This window comes from Euleptes europaea, chromosome 14 (genome assembly GCF_029931775.1).
Source record: "Euleptes europaea isolate rEulEur1 chromosome 14, rEulEur1.hap1, whole genome shotgun sequence".
Lineage (NCBI taxonomy): Eukaryota > Metazoa > Chordata > Lepidosauria > Squamata > Sphaerodactylidae > Euleptes > Euleptes europaea.
This window is the reverse complement of record NC_079325.1, coordinates 654,441-677,702: the sequence shown is the minus strand read 5'-3', so window position 1 is coordinate 677,702 and position 23,262 is coordinate 654,441. Positions and strand designations below refer to the sequence as shown.

Below are 23,262 nucleotides of genomic sequence, written 5' to 3'. Positions count from 1 at the left end.
CACGGAGCTGCTCGGGGTAACATCGAGACATTAAAAAACCAAACCAGCCCTTGCATAAAAAGCGCTGGCCAAGCCCTTCACCTGGCCACAAGATCTGGGCCCCGAGGGAACGAACGCCTGCAGGGGAGTCCCTTGTGGTTCAGGTGGGAGTTCTGGAGAGGAGGGGCCAAGTCCTCTGTCCCGCTCCCTCTCCCAAGGCACGTGGTGGAAAGCAGGGCCTCGGTCTGGCCCTGGCAAGCACAGTGGGGGAGGGTCAAAGGGCCCTGCGATCAGCATGGGGGGGGAGCAGGGCGGGCCCAGGCATGCGGGATGCTGCCCCATGGCTACAGCAGGAGAGGGGGACGGGGCCCTCTGCGTCCTGCGGGTTCTTTGGCATGGTGAGGCCCTCTGGCTCCTCCCTGGAGGTGTGCTGCGGGTCAGCGGAGGAAGAGGAGAGTCCTGCAGGAGTGGCGCGGCTGCTCTCTGGGGCTGGCTGGCGTCGCCCCCTCAGCTCAGGAACTGGGTGTATCCCTCGGCCCCGGTCACGATGACGTCCATCCAGATGCGCATGGCCTCCGCCGAAGGGGCCACCATGTAGTAGAGGCGGTCGTGGGTCTTGACGCAGAAGGTGAGGGCTGGGTTAGGACTCTGCCGAGAGAAGCAAGAAGCGGGGCTGGGGGGGGGGGTGCTCTGACCTCCTCCCCCCCCTCCCAAAAGAAGGACGGGCTGCTTGAGCAGGTCGGGGGGGGGGGCTTGAAGAGAGACTCCCCCCCCATCACTGAGCTCTCCTTGCACCCTCCCTGAAGGACCCAGGACAGGGCGCCCAAACCACACTCCGAGGAGGGGGAAGAAGAGGAGAGGGAGCCTCAAGACCGACCTCTCTACTGAAGGGAACAGGGAGGAAGTCTGCTAAGAGGTGCTAGAAGACAACGGAAACAAATGGGCATTACATTGGTGGGCAGGGGCAGTGCCAGCCCCCCACCCCGGTAGCTGTTAGCGAGGCAGGAACTAGTTGTTAGCAGCAGCTGAGAAGGGCTTTGCTCGATGTCTCCCCCCCACATTCATGCCAGTCTTTGGTGCCCTCTAAGCACTGCGAAGTTGCAGGAGCACTGTCCCACCCCGTCCACGCAACCCTTGCGTTACCCAAGGGGCAAACTGCCCCCTCCCTCTGGCTCCTGCAGTTTCACGCTGCGTCTCCCCCCAGTTACCTTTAACTAAAAAAGAAAGCTGCCTCTGTTCCAATCCTGCTGACAGGGAAAGAGTGTTAATGCCAGGTACTGGAGGCACTTCAAAATTAAAGGGGCCAAAAGCCATGCCAAGAACCAGGGTGGTACCTACACTGACCCGCTTCAGGGAGAAGAATCCCTTCTGGAGGAGGAGAGAGGCAGAGAGACAGGGGTGAAGAAGAGCCCCAGGGAAGGCGGGACGTAGGGCTGGGGGAGCACCCCCACTGTCCTTCCCAGCCCCCCCCCCCCGGCCTCCAGTACTGACCTTAGCTGCGCTGCGGAGGTGATCGTAGTAAACCTCCTCGATGGCCTGGAAGTAGACCAGGCCTTTGAGCTTCGTCTCATGCTTGTCTGCCAGGGGGACAAAAGCAAGACTTGAGGGTCTTTGAGGCCCCCGCAGGGTTTGGGGGGAGCCGAGCAGCAGGGCCGGGCCTTACCCACGTAGTAGGCGAGCGTGCGCCGCAGGCGATCAAACACAAACCAGCGCTTTCTCCAGGACTTGATCTTGCCCCCCATCTTGATGAGGTAGCCTTTGCACATCTTCTCCGAGAGGACGATGTGGCCGCAGGTGTCCACGCTGTGGCCCGAGGACTCCACGTGCGCACGCAGGTCAAAGTCCTCTTTGCGGATGGGCAAGTAGCGGGTCAGAGGCCGTGCCTGGGGGGGGGGGGAACAGAGCAGAGTCACTGTGGCAGTGCTCAGAGGCCCAGCCTGTCGCCTCCAGGGCTTCCTGTAGGTGGGACCAGTTTGGGAGCTCCCCCCCACCCAAAGAAAGGTGGCCCATGAATGCAACAAGGGTTGCTTCCAAATGAGGGTGGGAAAAGACTCCCCTGGCTGTGGAAGCAGGAGGAACAGCAGTGGAGGGATGCAGGGGCAGCATTTGCACAGCCCATCCCCACAACACTGTTTTGCCCCCACCCCCGTATCAATGTAAAAGCACCATTGTGTTGGGCATCTCACCAACCCACTCCAGTGGCCTGGCATCCCCCCCCCCCAGCTGCTAAATAACAAAAAGCCCTCAAAGGGCAGGGGAAGGAGTGGAGGGAAGTAGAGCTCAGCTCTGCCCACGCTCTCCCTGCCCTCCCCCCAGCGGTCTGCCTCAACTCCCCCCTCTTTCCCCTTGGAGGTGTTTTGTTCTTGATCTGGTTCAGGCTGGGCAGCCCTGAGGGCGGCAGGCACACGCGGGCACGCTCATGGCACCTGGAAGCCAGGAAACCTCACGGCAGCAGCGGAGGGAGGGCTGATGCCAGGGGTTCCACACTGACTCGCCGGGAGCGCATTAATTTGCACATCCCGCACATCCCGTTGGGCTTCCAAAGCATACAGCCACATGCATCTGCAGCCGCTCATGCAAGCTGCTCCAAGCCCGACCCTGGCAAGCCCATGGCCATTTGGCGCAGGCGTGGAGAAGACGGGAAAGCTGCTCGGTCTGTAACTGATCCGGCGTGACCCCAGGGACGCTGGAGCTTGCACCCAGCAGGATGAGGGCAGCTGCATGCCACACACCTCTCCCGTACCTGGGCAAACTGCTTCTCCCGCATCTTGACCTCCTTCTCAATGATCCTCTGCCGCCGCATGGCCTCATCCTGCAGCTGCCGCTCCAGCTGCACCCGCCGCCGCCGTTCTTCCTCCAGTGCCTGGTGCCGAAACTCCATCTCCTGCTCCTGCGAGCGATTGCCGGGTTAGCAGCCTGCCCCACAGCTCCACCCACAGTCCATGTTCCACCCGCATACCTATCCCCCCAGCCGGGTATTCTACAGTCTGCTGGGCAGAGGTGGAGGTGGACGGGCTGCTCTCACTCAGCGAGGCCGGCTGCCACCTCCACTCCTGCAGGTGGAGGAGGGGGGTCTGCCAGGGTTGGAGTGGGGGCACTCGGGTTGGAGGGGGAGCACTCTAGACCTGCTCCTAGGGAGAGTCAGCAAAGAAATCAGCCGGGACTTGCACAGGAGAAGACAGACGTGCCCTGGGGAAAAGGCATGTCTGTCTTCTCCCTCGTCCCTGCTCAGGCGGCCTTCCCAGCTCCCCATCCCCACTCACCCGTGATTCTATCAGGCGAGACTTTTCTGCGTGGGCCTCCTTCAGCATGCTCTCCATCTCCTCAATCTTCCCCACATCGGCTCCGCTGGCACTGCAAGGCAAGGCCAGGCCAGGCCATCACTCCCTCCTCCTGCCGCTTCCACAGAGCCAGGCCGGCTCTCAGGTGCGCCTGCCCACGCACCAGGAGACAAGAGCAGCGCCCACCCCAAGGGCTCCCACTCTGTGCTGGGGCCGAGCCTTGCATCCTGGACCGAGCAGCGGCAGCCCGGAGAGCCAGGTGAGATGGAAGAGATGGATGGATGGAGGCGAAGCAAGGGATACTCACAGCCCTCCGGAGGCACCCGTGGGGACAGAGGGCAGCTCCTTCCCACCCTCCTGGAAGCTCTGCCTCTGCTCAGGATTCAGGGGTGTGGGAAGCACAGTGTGTGAGGGAGTCTCCTTTGTCCCCGAGGCCAGGGCAAACATGCCCTGCCCTCCCCAGGGGTCCTCCCTGCTCCTCGCCCGTTGCTGGCCTGTACCTGGAAATGTTGTCAGGGGAGCAGGCCGAGGCGCCGCTCGTGGAGAGGTTGGTGTCCAGGCTGTCTGAGCTCTCCAAGCTGAGGGTGTCATAGGCGGGCTCTGGGTCATCCCCACGCAGGCCCAGGCCCCCGGAGGGGTGATGATGGAGGATGGAGTGGGGCATGAGGGGGGAGTACGGAGGGGGGAAGTGGGGCTGCCCATGAAGGGCTTCCCACTGAGACTGGGCCTCGGCGGCTGCTTTCTGCTTCAGGTCTGCCAGGCGCCTCCGCTGCTCCGCGATCACCTGCTGCCCTGCAGAGACAGCCCAGGACAGAAGCCGGCTGAGCCTCACCTGGCTGGCTGCAAGGGTGGGGCCGGCCCTCCCGCAAGAGCCCCCGGGGCAAGGGGAGGCACCCACAGCCAAGCCCTGTGCTGCTGTGAGGGGAGAGGGACCAAGCCAGGCCCCAACACCAGCAACAGACCTACCAGCAGAGACGGTGCTGGAGACACCCACACCTACCCTTCTGCTGCAGAGCCAGTTGGCGCTTGTTTTCGATATCCTGAAGGGTGCTGGCCAGGTTCCGAGGCAGGGCGCCGGTCCCATCCTGGGGCAGCACATGACGACTCTGTGGGACAAAAGCCCAGGTGACTTCCACACCACCCAGTCAATCTGGGAAAGGGATAACTTGTTCATGGGTGGGGGGGGGAGGTTGTGGAGAAGCCAGGGAACCGGCCAACCCTTTTCTTGCTGCCCTCCCACCTTCTCTCCCCCCCCCCCGGACTTATGAGCTGTGGATTTTTTAAAAACTTGAAGATGCATCTGGCAGGGCCAACTTGACTGCAGACCAGTGAGGGTTCCCTGGATGGGGGGGGGGGGGCAGAACAGGAGACTAACTGAAGCCCCCTGTTCTCTGCCTGCCCAGTAACTGCTGGTTTCCTCATTGCAGCCAGAGCAATTGGCCTTTTTTAGTTTTTTAAAGAAATTATTTTAGTCTAGAGTTGCAACCACAGAAACTAAAACAAAAATAATGAGCAATTGCTCTGGCTGCAAAGAGAAACAAGCAAGTCACCCCCTTCCCCCTCCCCTCCCTGGAACAGGGACAGAAAAAATAAGAGTTGGCCCAGGAATGCAAACTGGAAACAGCCAATCGAAACAGCTGAAGCTGATTTAAAAGAAGAGGTGAGGAGGCGGCTACAGATTATAAGAGCCAGGAGCAGGGAACAGCGGGGCTTTGGGGCACAGCACTAGCACCATCTCTTCCTTAAACGGAGTCTTACTCCACTGGATTCGGGGAGGGGGGAGGATCCCTGTCCAGTTGCGTGCCGTTGCTGCTGTGCACACATCCTTTACGCAAACCTAGGGTGCCAGCAGTTGAGGGGGAGAGGAGGGAAGCTGAGATAGTGGGAGAAGCAAAGTGAAAGGAAGTGGAAAGGGATTCGGAGGGAAACTCCCAAGCCCGGAACGGGGAATATGCTGAGTTGCCCAAGCGGGGGGGGGGGGGGAAACAGAAGCCTCTGTCCAGCACTGACCTGTGGGGACGAGGTGCCACTTTTTGGCCACGCTGCGCCACTCGAGTTGCTGTCCAGCTTGGAGCGATAGACCTGGGGGTGGGGGGGAGAACACGTGTGGGGCTGAGTGAAGAAGGAGCAGCGAGTGCCCCAGCGGGCCTCACAGCACCTGCTCAGGTGGTGGGGTGTGTGTGTGCACGGACAGGTGAGCAGTTACTTGGCCTGGCTTTAGAGCCCAGTGAGCTTTAGGAGGGGGAGGGAGGGGAGGGGTCCGCTTCTGCTCCTAAACCAGCCAAGACCTCTTGGTCCAAAGGCGGCAGCCACAGAGTGCTCCCTGCCCCCCTTTCTGGGCCAAGGTGACAAAGGAGAGAGCAAAGCAAGAGAATAAAAGGCAGGAAAGCAAACACATCCTTCCCATCAGGAGGGGGGGCCCCTGCATCCTAAAGAGGAGCCCCCCCCAGGCAAAGGGCTGCTGCTACCCCCCACTTCCTTTGGTGCGTGTGTTGGTTCCCCCTCCTGGGTCCGCCATTACTGTGGGAAGCCCTGAGGGAAATCCTGATGACCCACAGCCATCTCTAGGACAAAGCTGAAGCTCAGTGACGCGCGCCCCCCCCCCCCCGCTCTCCACCCAGGCCCAGCATGATGTGGGGTATGGGGCTTTCCTAAAGAAAAAGATGGAGGAATGGGGGGGGGGGAGAGAGAGAGAAGGCTGCCGGTGGGAGAAACACACCCCTGGGTGCAACTGGAGAACAGCAGCAGGAAGGCTGAGGCGGGAGGGGGGCACAAGCCCTACTGCTGCCCTGCCTCTGCCCAGCATCGCTGCCAGCTGGTAGAGCAGCAAACCAGGGAAACATGAGGAGTAGGAGGAGGCAAGTCACTGAGTGAAGACATCTCTTTCTCCCTCTCTCTCTCACACACACGCACACAGTGGATCAGTACAGCCAGCCGAGGGGGGGGCATCAGACCCCTGCCCTCCTGCCTGGCTTTGCTCATGCAAAGTGGCTGCCCAACATGGAGGTGAGCAATTGAAAGGGAAACAGGCGAGTTCCCCCGCCTGCCTCGGTTCTGAATTTGTGTGTGTATGGGGGGGGGGGGCTTACATTCACTCTGCCCTCCCTGCCTGCTCCTCACCCAAACTGCCCCCGCCCCCATAGCTGGCACGGCACTTGAGAGGCAATCTGTTTTGGCCTGGAGAGCGCCAGATGGATCCCTGCCTGCCGTGGGCACCTACAGTCAGAAGGCAGGAAAGGTGCTGCCATCTAGCAGCTGGCTGCCAGAAATCCACTCCCCCCAGACCAGAGCGACCTGCTCGAGGCCAAAAGGGGAGGGGGCTCGTAAGGCAGCAGGTGGGGGTTAAGGAAGAAGGTGCCTTCCAGGAGCTCGGGGCCAGAACCCAGGGGGGGGGTGAGTCATCCACTCTGGGCAGGCACGGGGGAGACATGCAAGACACACGTGCGCCATGCGTTACCTCCGAGTAGGGCCAGGTGAAGGGGGTGGCTGCAGAGGAGGGGCTTGCCAGGGTGGCCCCCTCCACCAGATCAGAGAAAGGAAGAGTCTCCTGTTTGGATGGGAAAGGCTGTGAGGGAGAAGCAGGCCCAGGGGAGGGGGCACAGGAGGCCCCTTCCCTTCACGCAAGGCCTTGAAAAATGCGCAGGTCTCAGTTTAAGTGGGAGGAGGGAGTGGGGCTGGGCAAGAGAACAAGGCCCCTGACTGCGAAGTGCAAGAGTCTCGTGGCCCTTCCTGCACAAAACAGCAGGCAGGCGGTCTTGCAGCAAAGGAGTCCCGTCCCCCCAGCCTGACCCCTTCAGGGCCCCTGGGCCCCTCCCCCAGCGTGCCCTTTGGCCCCCTGCCCCCACCCTCGGGCTTCCCCAGAAAGAAGAGAGAGTCAACGAAGCACCTGTGAGAGGCCAGCAAGCCCAAGGGAAAGAGCGTGTGGCAGGGGGGTGGGCAGGACACACATACCCCGGAAGCCTGGAAGATGGTTTGCAGCCCCAGGGACCCTGGGAAAATATCTCTTCAGGCCCCCAGCTCATTCCCCAGGGTGCTGAGGTGGAGCTCAAAATGGCCCTAGAAAGGCCCCAGCCCCATTCCCCTCCCTTTCACTGACAAAAACTAAGATTTTAATTATGGCAAAACTGTTGTTGTTGTCTGGCAACCCCCACAATGGCCACTGAGCCGATCCATTTCCTAAAGATACAGGCACTGTTCCTATTAAACCCCACCCCCCACCCCAGTGTTTTGATTTTTAGATTTCAGGTTTTTCTTCAAACCTGGGGCTTTTCTAGGGTTTGTAGAACAATCAGCCTGGTCTGTTCATGTCTCCAATCTCTGGTTTTTGGTATCCACAGATGGGGTCAGGATGAACATTACGCTTGCCAGTCATTGTGCCTGAGTGCCACATTTGAAGAATCTCCGTGAAGCCTTTCGGCAGGCAGGAACAGTGGGTGGAGTACCGTATTTAGACGTGAAGCCCCCTGGGCCTACCTCTCGGAGGGCAGTAGAGGCCTTCGGGAAGCCAGAGCCACCAGTGATTTCCCGGTACCGTCTTTCCAGCGCAAGAAGGGTGTCCTTCTCCTGTCATGGGGAGAAGCAGGGAGGCTCTGAGGGTGTGCTGCTTTGCGGCCTGCTTGGTAGTTCTGGCTCCATCTCTGTGACTGTGGCAGGGAGCAAAGATTTCCCAGCAGCCTCCTCGGCCTGCTCCCCTGGCCAGCCTCGCACTCTCGAGGGGCGCCCGCTGGTCTCACCTTCTGCAGCAGCTGCAGCGTGGTCGCCTTCTCCTTGCCCAGCCGCTCCGCCTCCTGAGCAGCCTGCAGCTGGATCTGATTGGCCTGGCTCTCCAGCGCCGCCATGCGCTCCTGCAGAGGGAGGCAGAGGGGGGAGCTGAGCCAGGGCTGGCGGGGGGGGGGGCGCTTCCCTGGCATCCCCAGTAGGTGGGCGGGCGGCTCACCTTCCTCCGGGCCACGCTCCGGCAGCTCTCTGCTTGGCTGTGGAGCAGCTGCTGGCCCAAGACCTCCCGCTCCTCCTCCAGGCGGCTCTCCTTCTCCAGCTGCTGGAACTCCAGGTCCTCAAACCCCTTGGCCTCCGTCTCCAGCGCCTCAGCCTCCTGCAGGAGGGATGCAGGGGCTGAGAAGGAAGGAGAGGTAAAGGATCCAAGCGAGGGGGGGCGGAGGTGACCCAATCCCCAGCAAGGCTGAGCTGGCACATCGAGGGGTCTTCCTGGGCAGCCCCCTGGACCTTTCCTGGGTGGGGGGTGGGCGCCAGGAGAGGCCTGAAGGAGGGCAAGAGTGTTCCGCTGGCCACTCTTCTGCACATTCCCATGGACAGCGCAGCTGTGTGAAGCCAGAGCACTTCCAGAGCCTCGGGAAGCTGCAACCACGGGGGCGGGGGGGGTGCTGCCACATGGGCAGACCGACACACCGCTGTGCCGGAAAGGAGCCGGCAGGGCCCCTCAGCTCCTGCAGAGCCTGGCTCTGGTCTCCGCCCACTTCTCCCAAACAAGAAGTCAAGCCTTGTGCAGAGCCTGAGTGGCTAGGGCCTCAGGGCCCCAATCCATTCTGCGAGCTGCCCTCTGAGCCTCCTGTCTGGCCTCCAGCAACACACGGACGGTGCGAAAGCTCCCGGGAGAGCCAATGGGGCCAGGCGCCCAGGGAAGGCCGGAGTGAGCCCGTCAGGGCGGGAGGCCTCCAGAGCCCCCTGGCAGAGGGCTGGCACATTGGCCGAGCCGCCAGGCTTACCATCCCCAGCTGCCGAGCAGCATCTCTGGACCGGATGCAGACGGAGAGGTGGTGAGGGGGGAGGAGAGGACGCACTGACCCTGCGCAGCTGGTCCTGCAACTGCTCCCGCATGGATTCGGGGCAGCTGTGAAGCTGGCGCTGGAGCTCAGAGCAAAGCGCCCGCAGTCTCTCAAGCTCCTTCCTTTCAGCATCAACCTTTGCCCTCTCCTGAATCCGGGAGAAAACAACACACACAAAAGGGGGAGGGGGGGAGAGAGAGAGAGAGAGAGAGAGAGAGAGAGAGAGAGAGAGAGAGAACACTCTTCTCAAGAGCACGGCATGCAAAGCCGCGGGTTAGCAAGGGGCTCCGCACGCCCAGAGGTTGCAGGGCCGGGCAGGTCCTCGGTCTTGCGTCTCAAAGCCCTTGGCCTCCCCTGCCCCCCTCAGCAGCCAAGAGCACAACTCCCACGGGCACAACTCCCCTGAGGAGCTGCACACCTTGTGCATGAAGACCCCACCCCGCCCCTGGTGGGGCCTTCCCACAGAAAGGCTCACCCACCGCACACAAGCTTGTTGAGCATTTGAGACACAGAACCAGGATCTGGCCCGGAGAGTTAGTGCACCGCGATGTCCCAGAGGGCCCCGCAGCTGCGCACTGGGGGGGGGGGGCAGGGAGCGAGTGAGTTAGTAGCAGCAGAGAGGTCCCGGGGCCCACTGGAGAAGACCCCCGCCGAGGGCCAGGGGGTTATGCAGGGCAGGGCAGGAAACCCACAGAACCCGGGCACAGGCCAAGAGCCTCTGCTTCCAGAGTTTAAAAAGCATGGCTGGCTGCTTGCCCTGCCAACTGTGAGGTCAGGAGGGAAGGTATCTGGGCTACCCCCACTGGAACCTGCCGCCCCCCCCCCCAGGGGCGGGGGAGGGGAAAGCTGAGGGCCAGCCAATGGCTGGGGAGGGCCTTCAGAACCCTTCTGAGCTCCTGGCCCCTCCCCTATGAGTAAAACCTGAACACGTGCCCCGAAACCCGCATATTCAATACAGGTGGGCAGGGTTTCAGTCCTGGCTTCCACACGGCCCTTCCTGGGACCAGGTCTGGGATGCTTCGACCACCCACTCCACAAGCCTCTCCTCTGGCCTGCGAAGGGGGCACAGAAGCCAGATTCTGGAGAATTTCTGCTTGCAGGGGTGGCTGGGTGGGTGGGTGGGTGGGGGGGGGAGCCAGTTTCTAGCCCTCATGGCTGGGGAGAGGCTGGGGTCCCACTTGATGAATGACAGACCACTTCTGGCCCTGGGGGTGGGGGGGACTCGTGAGTGCCCTGCTCACGGCCAGAGGGGCCCAGCCAGTCAGCCAAAGGCAGCTTCCCGCTTTCCTTGTGGGCACAGCAGCCTGAGCCATGTCTGAAGGGCAAGCTCCCTGCCTGCCCGTCAGACCCCAGGGCCCCTGCCAGGAGAGGTTTGCAAGGCCGCCACTACTCTGCTCTCCCAAAGGATGAGCCCAGGCTGGGTGAACAGCGGGAACCCAGCCGTCCATCGTCAGGACCTCAACCGCTCTGGGGCGTTTCCCACTGCTGGCTGCCTCCGCCCCCTGCAATCTGGAATGCCCCACAAAGGAGTCACAAACCCTTTTTACGCCATGCGTGGAGGAGTCCAGCCCAGCCCGGCGCCCCTGACAGGTAGTCTCCAGGGACCACACCTGATGCTGGACCGCAAGGCAGGGCAGGCAGCCGCGGGGCTGCCGACCCCCATGCAGGGACACAGGCCGGGCCCAGAGGGGGCTGCCACTCTCAGGCTGTGGCAAGAGGGTGGGGGCCTAGGCTGCAACCCCCTGGCCCTCCCCCTTTCAGTCCAGAGGAGCAACACCTGCGTGTTGCAGGCAGGCAGGCAGACACCAAAGCAATGACAGGCAAAGAGAGAGAGGGAGAGAGAGGGGAAGAGAGAGACCCAAGGGGGTTAGCAGCATTCGTGGGTTAGTGTGGCCAAGTCATTAGTGTCAGGGAGGGGGGGAGGAGGTGTGCTTCCTTCAGGCTCCCTGCGTGAGCAAAGGTTTGAGAAAGGCTGGGGAGTGCCACCTCTCTCCAAGTGTTTAGGAGAACCAGTGCACGTGAGAGAAAGGGGCACTAGTGAGGATCAGAGACCAGGATCCCACACAGGCGCTTCTCTAGCAAGGATGGCCACCAGGATGCTGACCCAGAGCTGCCCACTCCACCCCCGCCCCTCAGGTCTGGGGAAAGCAAGGCCCGGCCTTGAGAGACGGCAGCCAGACCCAGAGTTTGCGTGTTTGCCTCAGCCCAGCCTGGCTCAGCAGAAGGCCGCGGGACCCAAAGCCCAGCCTCACGGGCCTCCCCTGGGGAAGGGAGGGAGGAAGCTGTTTCTCCTCCTGGGCTCCTGCCCAACGCCCTGAAGAAGACTGGCCCCAAAGAGGCCACCAACTGGCCAGAGCACCCGGAAGCCCAGCAGGAGGGCAGAGCGAGGTGTTTGCAACCAGGGCCCTCTGTGGAAACGGAATGTCCAACATGCGCGTGCCAGGGGGGCATGGGCAAGAGGACCCCCGCCAGGAGAGGAGCGAAGCCTGTCAGGGCAGAAGGCACAGGCCAGGCACCCGCTCGGTTACCTTGTCTCGGTCTCGAAGGATGGAGCTGTCTAGAGCGGACAACCGTTCCCGCAGCTGCTGCATTATCTTCTGCTCTTGCTGCAGCTGGATCCGCTCCGCCTCGCGCTCCCCCTGCAGGAGGGCCCGTTCCATCTCCACCTGCAGGGAGCAGCAGGGGTGACACACTGGAGCCTCCTGGCTGCCCACCCCCAGACTGGGCTCCACCCCTCCCCCTCAGCAGAGAGAGAGGCAGCTCCCCGCCTCACCTCCCGAGCAGTCTCTTGTAGCTGCTGCTCCAGCTCCTGGGCACGACTCTTCAGCCCGTCGATGTTGGCGAGGAGCCGGGTACGCGCCTCCTCCAGAAGCGTGGCCTCCTGCCCGGTGGGGAGGGTCAGAGGCTCCTCGTGCTGTGGAGACTCGAGCAGCTCAGCAAAGTGTCCTCCCCCCCCCGTCAGAGGATGGAGGCAGAGCCTGCCTCCCCAAAACAGACCACCCGGCCTCCGTGGCTGCACCCAGGGCAGAGCAGTCCGTCCCCTCCCCCCAGCCTGCCGCCTCACCTCCTGGCCAGCGCTCTCAGTGCTGCTGCTCTCCTCCTGCAGGCGGTCCTCCTCCAAGCGCGGGGGCTCCGGGGGCTGCTCTGCGGCACACCCACGGCCCGTGGAGCCCTTGGAGGGCCTCCTGCCGGCCTCTCTGCCCCCGCCAGCAGCACTGGGGAAGGACTGCTGCTCCACGCCCAAAGAGCCATCGCTGCGGGTGTACTCCGCGCACAGGCTCAAGATGGTCTCCAGCCGCTGGCGCTCCTGCAAAGAAGGGACTGGTGTCACCCGCTGCGGGCCAGAGACCCCCAGCCCAGCACTGGGCTGGCCAGGCTGCTGTTGCACGGAGGCCAGGGGACCGCCTAAGACTATTCCTCGCCTGCTTCTCCTTGCCAACCACCCCCCCTTCCTTGCTTTCCTGGTTCACCAAATGAAGGTTTCTGGCATTTTACCAGAAAGGGGAATGGACCAAATTTACAAGGCAGACCTTCCCATGGCTAGTGGTGCAATGGGTTTGCAAGGGGAGGAACGTAGGAACCCGGCACGTAGGAACAGGTCAGCACCAGACCCGTTTTTACTCCTGACCGCAAGCCATGGCCCCCTCCCACCCCAGCCATGCACAGCCCACCCCCCGGAAATTCTCTGCAGCCAGCCCCAGCGCTGTTCCCAGGAGTCCTGCCTCGGAGGTCAGTCTGGTGCCTGCCGCTGCCCCCCCCCCCCCGTGGAATCCAGAACCCTGGTGTCCCTGGGCCACCCGAGTACAGAAGGGCCTCGTCCGTGGCGGGGGGGACGACAATTCCTCCCTCACTGCCATGGCTAACCCAGAGGCATTCGTGGGAGGGGATTCTCTGCCCTTTCCTCCCGGGCCCCTGCACTTTTCCACCCAACCACCCACTCCCCCCCTCACTGCCGGTGGGCTTTCTGAAAGCTTTTTAAAAAATCTATATGGCAGGATACTGGCTCCTTTTTTTTTTTAAAGGCCAGCAAAAAACCTGGCCAGTAGTGGGAGAAAGGCTGACGAAGTGGGAGGGGAAATGGCACGGGATGTGGGCAGAGGGAGCCGGGGGGGGGCATTCCCCCCCCCCAGATATCTGCTTTGGCTCCAGTGTTTCCAGAAAGGTTAGAGCAAAGCAGGACTGGGAAACATCAGAGCAAACTATGAGGAACCCAGGATGGAGCACAGCTACACGACAGTGCCCTGGATGGTCTGCCAATCCTTCACGTGGAGCAGACCACAGAGAGCGGGAAGCCTGCGGCGGATCACGCTGAAGCAGAGAGACTCAAGCGGTCCTGCGGTCCGGTCAGAAAGGGGCACCCTGTGCCCATCGGGAGCTGGCGAGGAAGGTGACCAGAAGCCCCCGGGGAACACAGCCCCACCCTGGGAAACAGCCCTTTCCCACTCCTGCACCCAATCAAGGCCAGCAGCAAGGCAGACAGAGACGGTCTCCGGCCAGTGGGAGGAAGCATGGGGGCTGCTGGTCCCCCAGGGAGAAACTTCTGTGCCTCCCTCTGTGGCGGACCTTGGCAGAGCCCCAGATCAAGACTCCCCTCTCGTATAGGGGGACCCCCTAACTTCACCCCACAATCCCAATCCCACAAGATCAGGTGTGTGTTGTGTGAGGTGCGGGGTGGGGGGATGAAACAGCCCCAGCTACCTGGATTAAAGCCCCCTTTCCCTGCCAGCTCACAGCAATCTCCACTGCTCAGGCTCAGCCTCTCTGCTTCTCCTGAAGACCCAGACACTTCCCATTCTCCACCCATCGTCCTGAGCTCACACACACCTGTGGCTGCTTTCAGTGCCCGGGGGACCTAGCAGGGTGCTCCCCCTCCCCATAATACTCACAGTGCAATTCACAGCAATTCTCAACATCACACCAAACTGCAGGTTGGCTCTTGAAGTGAGGAACCCGACACCTCCTGCTTCCTTGCCAAAGCTGAGATGTATCCCCCCCACACTCCTTACCTGACTCGGTCGAAGCTAGAGGCTAATTGCAGGGTGTGTGGGGCCGGCCTGAGCCTCACCCCCCCCCCAACTGTTGCTCTGCCAATCACAACTGCCACTGACTAAGCAAGCAGGGCCTCTGAGTCAGCGCCTAGCCACTGGCGAGACAGGCGGGGGGGGGGAGGACTGCAGATCAGTGCAAGATGGCATACAGCCAGAGGTATGTGCACCGAGGAGGGTGCTGGAGCCTGTCACCCTGAGGCAGAAGGCAACCGGGTGCTCGGATGGGGGTGAGGCCCACATGACTCACCCAGGAGGGCACACAGCCAGAGAGACGCCTCCGGCCCTCCAAGAGCTTCCGGTCCCAACGGCCTGGTGAAATCCGGCACCCTGAGGGCTTGTCTGGAAATGAGAGCCAAGCTGCCAGAGGAGCAGGAGGGGAAACGGGCGGGTGGGGTGGCCCCCACCAACAAACCCACCCCAGAGGGGCTCCTCTGCTTCTTCCCTGGGGTAGTGGTTAGAGTGCCAGACTAGGATCTGGGGGGCCCAGGGCCCAACCCCCTCTTTGTCGTGGAAGCGCTGCAGGGGCCAGTGGGCCAGTCACACACGCTGACCCCCCACCTCCCTCACAGGGCTGTTACGAGAATAAATGAAGGAGGGGAGACTGGGGTTGCCAGCAGCTTTGGGTCCCCATAGAGGAGGGAAGTGGGGTATCAGTATGTGAATAAATAAATAAATAGGATTGGGGGGGTTGCCTGTGCCACCGAACCAGCTAGCCTCCTCCGTGTTGACGCCCTCTGGGTCCAAATCCATCCCCAAGGAGTGGCCGGCCTCTGCCCAGGCCTCCAGCTCCTCTCCCAAACGGGGTTCCCAGGTGAGCTCTGGGCTGTGAGCAGGAGAAGACAGGCGGGCAGGGCGGGGCAGCCAAGGCCCCCACTTCCCCAGATTCAAGATGGAACTGCTGGAGCTGACCAAGAAGGACACGGAGAGCAAGGGGAGAGGGGCTCAGAAGAGCTCCCCAGGCGTGCTCCTTTCTGGCCCAGCCCCAAGAACAGCATTGCTTTGCCCTCTGGCCTGTTCATGGGCAGCCACCGGTCTCATCAGCCGGGGGTGACACTGGTGTGCCCCCCTAAGCCCCTGGCTAGACTTGTGGTGCCAGCCCCTCTGCCCTGCTGCAGCCAGCGTCTGATGCCCAGCAATGGGCAACTCGGGATCACCCAGGAAGGGAAGGGGCAGCACAGAGCTTACGGTATGGCTGAAGGGGCCAGGAAGCCCCGCCGAGGCAATGAGTTAAAAGTCCCAACAGGCACAGTGTGAAATAGTGTAGCAAATACCGGGGGTGGGGGGTGGGGGTTCCCCAGAATACATGCTCAGCCTAGCCCGAATGGGAAAGTCCCAGAGAGCGTATGGCTTGTGGCCTGGGGGCTACAAAATGATGGGGGGGGGGGGGCATGACACAGGCCACAACCTGCAATTGAAGTGAATTTTTCACCCAGAGGCCCACAACTCCCCCTGCCGCACACAGGGCCCCTCCCGTCACAGCCTCTGTCTCCCTGCAATGTGAGCGTATTGCATGTGTAACTTTGCAACAGGTGAACGTTTCTGCCACCACCTCTGCTCCTTCTCCTGGCACAATGCTGCCCCACCCCCATCCCCCCGGCCTTGGTAACTGGAGCTCACCAGCTTGGAAACGTCTGTTAAGTGTCACAAGTGCAAAAGCGAGTCACGTTCTTGTGAAACACGCACTTCCCCACGGGCTCCACGATCAGGAAACGCACATGCATGGAGTAAAACCGGCCCTACTCACCAGCCGCTCCATCTCCTGCTCGCGCAGCCGCTCCTGGCGCTGCCACAGGTGGTATTGCAGGAGGTCGCCCTCATTGCCGCTGAGCTCCGAGATGCTCTGCTTGCGCTCCCGCATGGGCCCCGGCAGCTGTAGTTCCCCAGACATCTTGCGGCGGGCCCGGGGGCTCTGGTGCGGCGAGGAGGTGGGCAGGGTCAGAGACCCCAGGCTATAGGCAGGGCTCAGGCCTACCCCGCAGCCAAGCCTGCGCTCCCCGGCAGGCAGCGTGGGCGAAGGGCTGCGGCCCCGTAAGCAGGAGACGGACGTGGCAGAGAGGTTGTCCGAACGGTCCCTCCTCCGGGCACAGGGATTCTCCAGGCCTTTGCCCTGTGGTGAGGGGCTCAGGTGGGTGACAGGCGACGCTGCTCGATGGCACAGGGCTGGGCTGACAGGGGGCAGGTCCCGCCTGCTCTCCAGGGGCCGCCTGCTCAATCGTGGACTGTCCGAGGGAGGCAGCCCCCGGCCCGACTGGCTGCTCTGCACAGCCCCTGCTGCTCCGGCAGCCAGGGGACCTTTCCCGAGGCCTTGGCGGGAGGGGCTGACAGGCACTTCTCGGGACTCCCGGAAGGGGCTGGGGGGCCGCTCTTGCAGCATCCCGGCTTTGGACCGCGGCACTGACGAGCACTGGAATTTAGATGCCGCGCGTGAGCTGTTGGGTGGCTGTGTCCGAGGGCTCCCCGGCCCGCTCTCGCTCCTGGGGACGGGTAGTGCAGGGGGAGGGGAAAGGCGCTGACCAGGGCAGGCACTCTCCACGGAAGGTCGAGTCCTGCGGCAGGGCGTGGGGCTTTGGGGGGCTTCGTGCAAGGCTCTGCGTGCCACCCTGGGACTGCCTGCCCCTTGCGCGGGGCTCAGAGAGCTGGTGCTGCTGGGAAGGTCCAGGCCAGGCCCGCTGTGGGACGTTAACGTCGTGTGGTTGTAGCTGGAGGAGCGGACAGGCACCAGAGGTGGGATTGCAGGGCCTGGATCCTGGCCGAGAGGGGAGTGGCTCGTGCCACTGCTGTTGCTCGCAGGAGAGGAGAGCGGAGAAAACGGCGGGGAGGCATTTTCATAGCTGGAACCCACCGACATGGCGCTGGGGCTCTGGGGCGGTGACAGCAGGGAGCGCCCCCCCCTGCCGTTCATGACGGAGGAGTCTAGGGACAGGGCACTGCCCGGCAGCTGCTTGGTGGAGATGCCCTCTTCGTCCAGCACCAGGGAGTCCATGATGTCCTGCAAGTCTCGCTCGATGGAGCTGACCAGAGCGCCGGGGCTGTGCCGAGAAGCCTTGGCTGTCTCATGGTTGCCATTCCTCAGGCTCTGGGCCTCTGTGGAGAGACAGACAGGATGGCTGGGGGGGCACTGTGCCCTCCCCTCTGTGCTGGGCCACACCTATAGTTCCCATGCCACCCAGCCCCCTAATGCCCCTCGATCTGTGCCAGGTCACACAGTACTGTTGCAGGATTCCCTCCAAGAAGGCTGGCAACGTTGCCAGAAGAAAGCCCGCCCCAAATCTGAACTCTATAAGAGGCACCAGATTCAGCAATAAAAGCCATGGGGATCTTCTGCAGTTTGCAAGAGGGCATACCAGTTCAAAACCCCGACATGGACCAGAGGTTGTTCCCTGCCAGTATGGTGCATGGGATGCACGATCCGGGGGGGGACGGACAACTTTGGACAGTCCCGGAGTTCAGTGCCAAGAAAAGAGGAGGATGGCTGAAGGGCAGAAGTCCTGTGCCTGTGCCCAGCATGCTGGGGGAGGGGGGCTATAGAATCATAGAAGAATTATAGAGTTGGAAGGAACCACCAGGGTTATCTAGTCCAACCTCCTGCACGGTGCAGGAAACTCACAACTACCTCCCCCAGTGACCCCTACTCCATGCCCAGAAGATGGCCAAGATGCCCCCCCCCCATCATCTACTTAAGGTCATAGAATCAGCATTGCTGACAGATGGCCATTTAACCTCTGCTTAAAAACCTCCAGGGAAGGAGTGCTTACCACCTCCCGAGGAAGCCTGTTCCACTGAGGAACCGCTCTAGTTGTTAGAAAATTCTACCTAATGTCTACACAAAAACTCTTTAGATTTAATTTCAACCCGTTGGTTCTGGTCCGACCTTCTGGGGCAACAGAAAACAACTCGGCACCATCCTCCATATGACAGCCCTTCAAGTACTTGAAGGTGGTTATCATATCCCCTCTCAGTCTTCTCCTCTTCAGGCTAAACATACCAGGTCCTTCAACCTTTCCTCATAGGACTTGGTCTCCAGACCCATCACCATCTTCGTTGCCCTCCCCTGGACACGTTCTAGCATGTCTACGTCCTTTTTAAGTTGTGGTGCCCAAAACTGAACACAGTACTCTAGTTGAGGTCTAACCAGAGCAGAGTAAAGCGATACCATCACTTCGCATGATCTGGACACTATACTTCTGTTGATGCAGCCCAAGACCGCATTTGCCTTTTTAGCTACCGCATCACACTGCTGACTCATGTTCAGTGTTTGGTCTACTAAGACCCCGGGATCCTTTTCGCACACACTACTGCTCAGACAAGTCTCCCGCATCCTATAATTATGCATTTGATTTTTCCTACCTAAATGCAGAACTTTACATTTACCTCTGTTGAAATGCATTTTATTGGTTTCGGCCCAGTTCTATATGTGACAATTCTATACGTGACAGCAAAGCACAATCAGGAGGGAGGCTGCCATGTGCCCAAAGCAACCCCAGCCTTAAGCCTCTGACAAGCCCCTTACCTGATCTGAGTCTCTGCTGGGCTGCAGGGCTTTGCCCCCCGCTGGGAATCATGCTCTTCATCCACTCGGCCTCTGCAGGGTGGTTGAACCGGAGGAAGGTTGACTGGCCCAGGCAGATCATACACCCTGGGGGAAGAAGGACGGCACCCATGAAGGATGGAGGCCCTCTGCAGTCCAGCCAGTAGGCCTCTGGGGGCTGCGCTGAGCACCCAAAGCACCAGGGAGAAACGGGCTGTCGAGGGCGGTTGCTGGCGAAGCCGGAGGGACGCACCCCCTCCGGCTGCTGCTTAGCATTCCAAGGGCTCCTCCCTTTGAAGGCTACCCACCCACCCCTCCAGTGTACAAGCGGGAGACCTTTGGAAGAGCCCCCTTTGCCCCCATAGCTTTCCAGGACAGATGTGCGCACGGGTGCTGGGAGGGCTCCTTTGGTTGCCAAACCCACTGCAGTCTCTCCATGACCCTCTGGGTGCCCAAACATCACGCAGGAAACAGTTCCAATCCCAGGTCACATAAGGAGCAGCCACGACCAGAAGACAACAGCAGCCAAGGAAAGGGAAAGGCACCCAGTAGGTCTGGCTAGAGGAAGCCCAGGAGGCAGGCACTCCCGGCCTTCCAGGAGAGGAACTGGGTGGGAGCAGCGCAAAGGCCCCTCCAGGCCAAAACAGAGCGAGGGGCTGGGAGCTGGAAAGGTAAAGCCCCAGGAACCCCAGGGGGTCAGCCCTACTCCAGGACCGCCTGTGACCACTGCCACGCATCTGAGCACTACATCCCCCGCGGAGCATCTCCACAAAGTTTGTCTCGAACTAATCCCCCGTCTGGTGAAGTTGTCCAAAGCTTCTAAGCAACTGCGTGAAGAGGCCCGTGGCGCGACGCTGGTCTTGTGCACATTCAAGGCCTGCGGGAGCCACATTCCAAGGCCCCTGGCTGGCAGACAAGCCAGCTCCTGCCTGCAGCTCTTAAGCAGAATGCGAAACGTGACTGGCAGGAGGTGCGGAAATGCAGGCAGCGCCACACCTCTCCCATGCTCCATGCCTGACCCACTCCGCTTGGAGGCAAGTCAGGCCTGGAAGCTGCCCTGCCCCTTGATAGCGCAGATGCCCGGAAGGGCATTTCAGGGCTGACACAAGGGCAGCGTGGCTCAGTTGAGGCTCCATCCCATACAGCCCCCTCTCCTTTGGACCTCCAACCCTATTGCAAAGCAGGGGGGTTAAAGAACTCATTTGGAGGGAGAGACAGGACTACTAGCACTTGCCCCCTTTCCAGCTCTGCCTCCAAATTTCCCCAGCCACGAGCAGCCCAATCCCCTGCGTGTGCCGGCCCTGTGCTTCCCACTGGAGTGACCCGCTGCCGTCCCCAGTTCAAGCCAGGTCCGGAGCGAGTTGCCGTGCAGAAAAGGTTACGCTGGCTGAATCACAAACCATGATGTGCTGCCACCATTCTTGAAGCAAGTCGAAGAAATTGCCCAGTCCTCAAAGGAGGCCTTGCTGCATGCCCTGCTAATACAGCCGAGCCTCTCCCCCCCCCTGCCCCCCATACACACACGAGACCTCTGCTACTCTGGGCCAGGGGCTTGTCTGTTCTGCTCCCTTGCAGGAGCGGGGGCTTTTTCCCCCTTGCAGAGCCCAAGACCTTATTCCTAAATGCCACCTTGCTGAGCTCTCGAGGCTGCTGGGGTCTTCTCATTTACTCATTTATCTGGCAATCCCAAAGCTAGCCGGAGCCCTCCAAGCTCACAATCCTCTGGTGACACAAAGCTGCCCCGCCCAAACCTCTCCAGGTTAGTGGTGTCTCACCTGACTGGCAGCGGCTGGTTCAGCAGCACAGAAAAAGGCAAACTCCATGCTGGGGATTATTAGGAACAAGATGGAAAAGGTGTGTGTGTGTGGGGGGGGAGGGGAAGCCAACATTATAAATAACGGACAGGCTCAGAAATTACATCTGCAAGCATGACAAACAGCTCCTGGTGCCGGTACCTGAGAGGCCACTGCCTTCCCTTCTGCACCTGCCCCATCCTTCAGCTGAGTTCCTCCTCACTAACATTTAAAATGGCCTGATCCAAAAATGGTATCTTAAGATTTGTGACAGTCTGTTTCATACAAATAACTTGACTACCCTTCCTGGAATAAAGTGAAAAATCCACATGGCAAATCCACAGAAAGCTGCTGAAATACAGGCTCCATCCTCGTTTGTTAAGCAAAACCTTTGTGTACTTTGAACATTTCTGTGATTCTTGAAATTCTATATGTTGTTATCACACAAGGGTCATTGATCGCATGATGCCTGTCGACAGAACTCTCGCTTGTGTCCTTTGTTCTTTGCTTGCTGTGGAATAATTGCTCATTCGCGTTCTTTATATACTACTGCTATTATTATTAATGACAAAACGGATAGTTGCAAGGATCCTCGTCACGGGCTCTGCTCTTTGCGCCTGCGGAGGGGAGGGGAGGGGAGGGGAGGGGAGGGGCAGGCCGAGACGGGGCTTCTCCAGTGGCGGCCTCTCCTCTGTAGACCAAGAACCCAGGGGCCACCCCTGCGCAGGCTGCTGCTTCCACACACAGGCGTTGCTCCAGTCTGACACCCAGGCCGGAGCATCTGCAGGACCCTGCCCGCCCCCGCCCCCCCCCACCGCTTGGTCTTCCCCAGCCCTGCTTTGTTGTGATCTGGTGGGTCAGGCCCCAGCCCACCGGCCTCAGGAGGGCCCTGGGGAGGGGGGCCCTTTTTCTTACCTCAACCTCCCCCATGGGTTGCGGCCCCCCCTCTCTCCCGCGGGAGGGGAGGGGAGGGGCGGGGGCAGCCCGGAACGCCCCCCAGCCGCCCGGAGGGAGAAGCGCTGCCAGGTAGGGGGGGTGAGCAGCCTTTCTCACCCCCCACCCCCCACCCCCCGGTCGCCCAAACACCTGCTGGTTCCGATGGGAAGCGGCCCCTGCAGGGCAGGCCTGCCTCGGCGCCCTCCCTCCCACCAGCGCTCGGAAGCAAAGACCCCCCCCCCCACACGCACACACGGCCCGCCGCCGGAAGCTGCGCTCACTCGGCCCCCCCCGGCCTCCCCCCCCCGGGGCGGCGGCGGCAGCAGCAGCAGCAGCAGCCCCGGCCTGGCGGCGGCCGGAGGAGGGAGGCGGCGGGGGGGGGGTCCCCTCGCTCGGCCGGCGCTGGGAGAGCAGGGCAGGGCGGGCCGGCGGGCGCCCCCCACCCCCCTCCACCCCCCCTGCTGCTGGGCCCCGGCCGCGGCCTTCGCTCCGCCCGGCCTGGCCCGCGCCAAGGGCGGAGAGCGGCGGGCCGGCGGGGGCGGGCTCGACCCCCGCGACGGAGGACCCCCCACCCCCCGTCGGAGCCCCTGCGCCCCTCCCTCCCCCCCCACCCCGCTCACCGCCGCTCCCTGCCGCCCGGGCCCGGTGGAGGAGGAGGAGGAGGAGGAGGGGGGGCGACCCCCCTCCTCCTCCTCTCTCCCAGGGCCCCGCCCGCCCTCTCCCCCGAAGGCCAGCCCCCTCCCTCCTCTCCGGGGAGCCCGGCTCCGCGCAAGGGGGGGGAGGGGAGGTGCCAGGGCCCCCTCCCCCCTCCCCGGGCTGCAGGCGCGCGCCCGTGGTTCGGGCGGGGGGGTCCTTCCTCCCCCCGCCTCCGGCCTTGGGCCGTGTGCGGCCTCTGCCCCCCCGCGGGGCCCCCTCCCGCCCTCCCTCCCGCCGGAGCCCGAGGGAAGGAGGCGGCGTCCCGCGGGATCAAGTCGCCGACGTGAGGACTCCGTCTAGGGGCCCCACGACACGTGTCGGCTGGAGAGAGCGCCCCCCCCCCGGAGCCAGACCCGGGTGGCCGCGGCGGTGAGCGGGGGGGGGGGCGTCAAGGCCCGCGGGGCTCTGGCACCTCCCCTTCGCACCCCCCCCCGCCGGGGCCCCTGGTCGGGGGGGAGGGGAGGGGAGGGGGGGCCACGCGGGCCCCCCGGGCGAGCAGCGGAGGCAGCGGGGCTCTTCCCCACGGAGACGCCGCGGGGCTCTGGCGGCGCGCGGGAGACCGGCCCGCCAGCCGTGGGGCGGACGGGACGGGGGGGGCTGGGGGGCAGCTTCCCCTCAGGCAGCCCCAGTTGCTGGGCGGGGCCAGCACAGCTGGGCCCCCACCCAGGCCAAGCCCCGCCTGCTCCTGCTGCAGAGAGCCCCGGGGCAAAACGGGGGGGGGGTCCAGCTTCTCCCCCCGGGGCCTGGACGCGGCGGCCTTGAGTGGGGGGTTGGGGGGTCTCTGCGGTCTGCTCCGCCGCCCCAAACAGCCGCCCCTCGCTGCTGCCGCCGCCGCCGCCAGCGTGCTTTGCACCCGCCCCCTCCTGGGGCCCCCCCACCCCCACCCCACCCCCGGGGCAGACGCCGCCTTGCCCGCTGCGCCCTCCCTCCGAGGGCGGAGGGGCGAGGAGGCCGCCGGCCAGCCCCACGGGCCCGCGGAGGGGGGAGGCCGGCTGGGGGCTGCGCCAGACACAGCCAGCCAGCCAGCCGGGGGCTCAGAGGCCCCCTCTGCCCCGCCCCGCCCCCTCAAAAGGGCCTCCGGCCAAGGGCGGCGGCGGCGGCGGCGGCAGCTGCCCCCAGAGTCTGGCCACAACGAGGAGGGATCCAGCCAGGAAAGGGGAGGGGGGGGCGGGCGGGCGGCGGCTGTGGAAAAACGGACACCGCTGGAACTGGGGGAGC

General features: G+C 62.6%; 1 protein-coding gene across 1 annotated transcript; it reads right to left on the bottom strand.

Annotated features, from left to right (window-relative positions):
- Positions 1-458: 458 nt before the first annotated feature.
- On the bottom strand, positions 459-16,065 carry PHLDB1 (pleckstrin homology like domain family B member 1). The gene is made up of 16 exons (XM_056860453.1): positions 15,836-16,065; positions 12,108-12,350; positions 11,817-11,957; positions 11,572-11,709; positions 9,063-9,191; positions 8,197-8,352; positions 7,994-8,104; positions 7,734-7,823; positions 5,271-5,342; positions 4,261-4,366; positions 3,761-4,052; positions 3,243-3,333; positions 2,723-2,869; positions 1,643-1,862; positions 1,471-1,556; positions 459-627 (listed from the first exon to the last, which is right to left on the bottom strand). Exons 1-16 carry the CDS (start codon positions 15,977-15,979, stop codon positions 487-489), a joined length of 2,307 nt encoding a protein of 768 aa, XP_056716431.1. The 5' UTR covers positions 15,980-16,065; the 3' UTR covers positions 459-486.
- Positions 16,066-23,262: the final 7,197 nt, after the last annotated feature.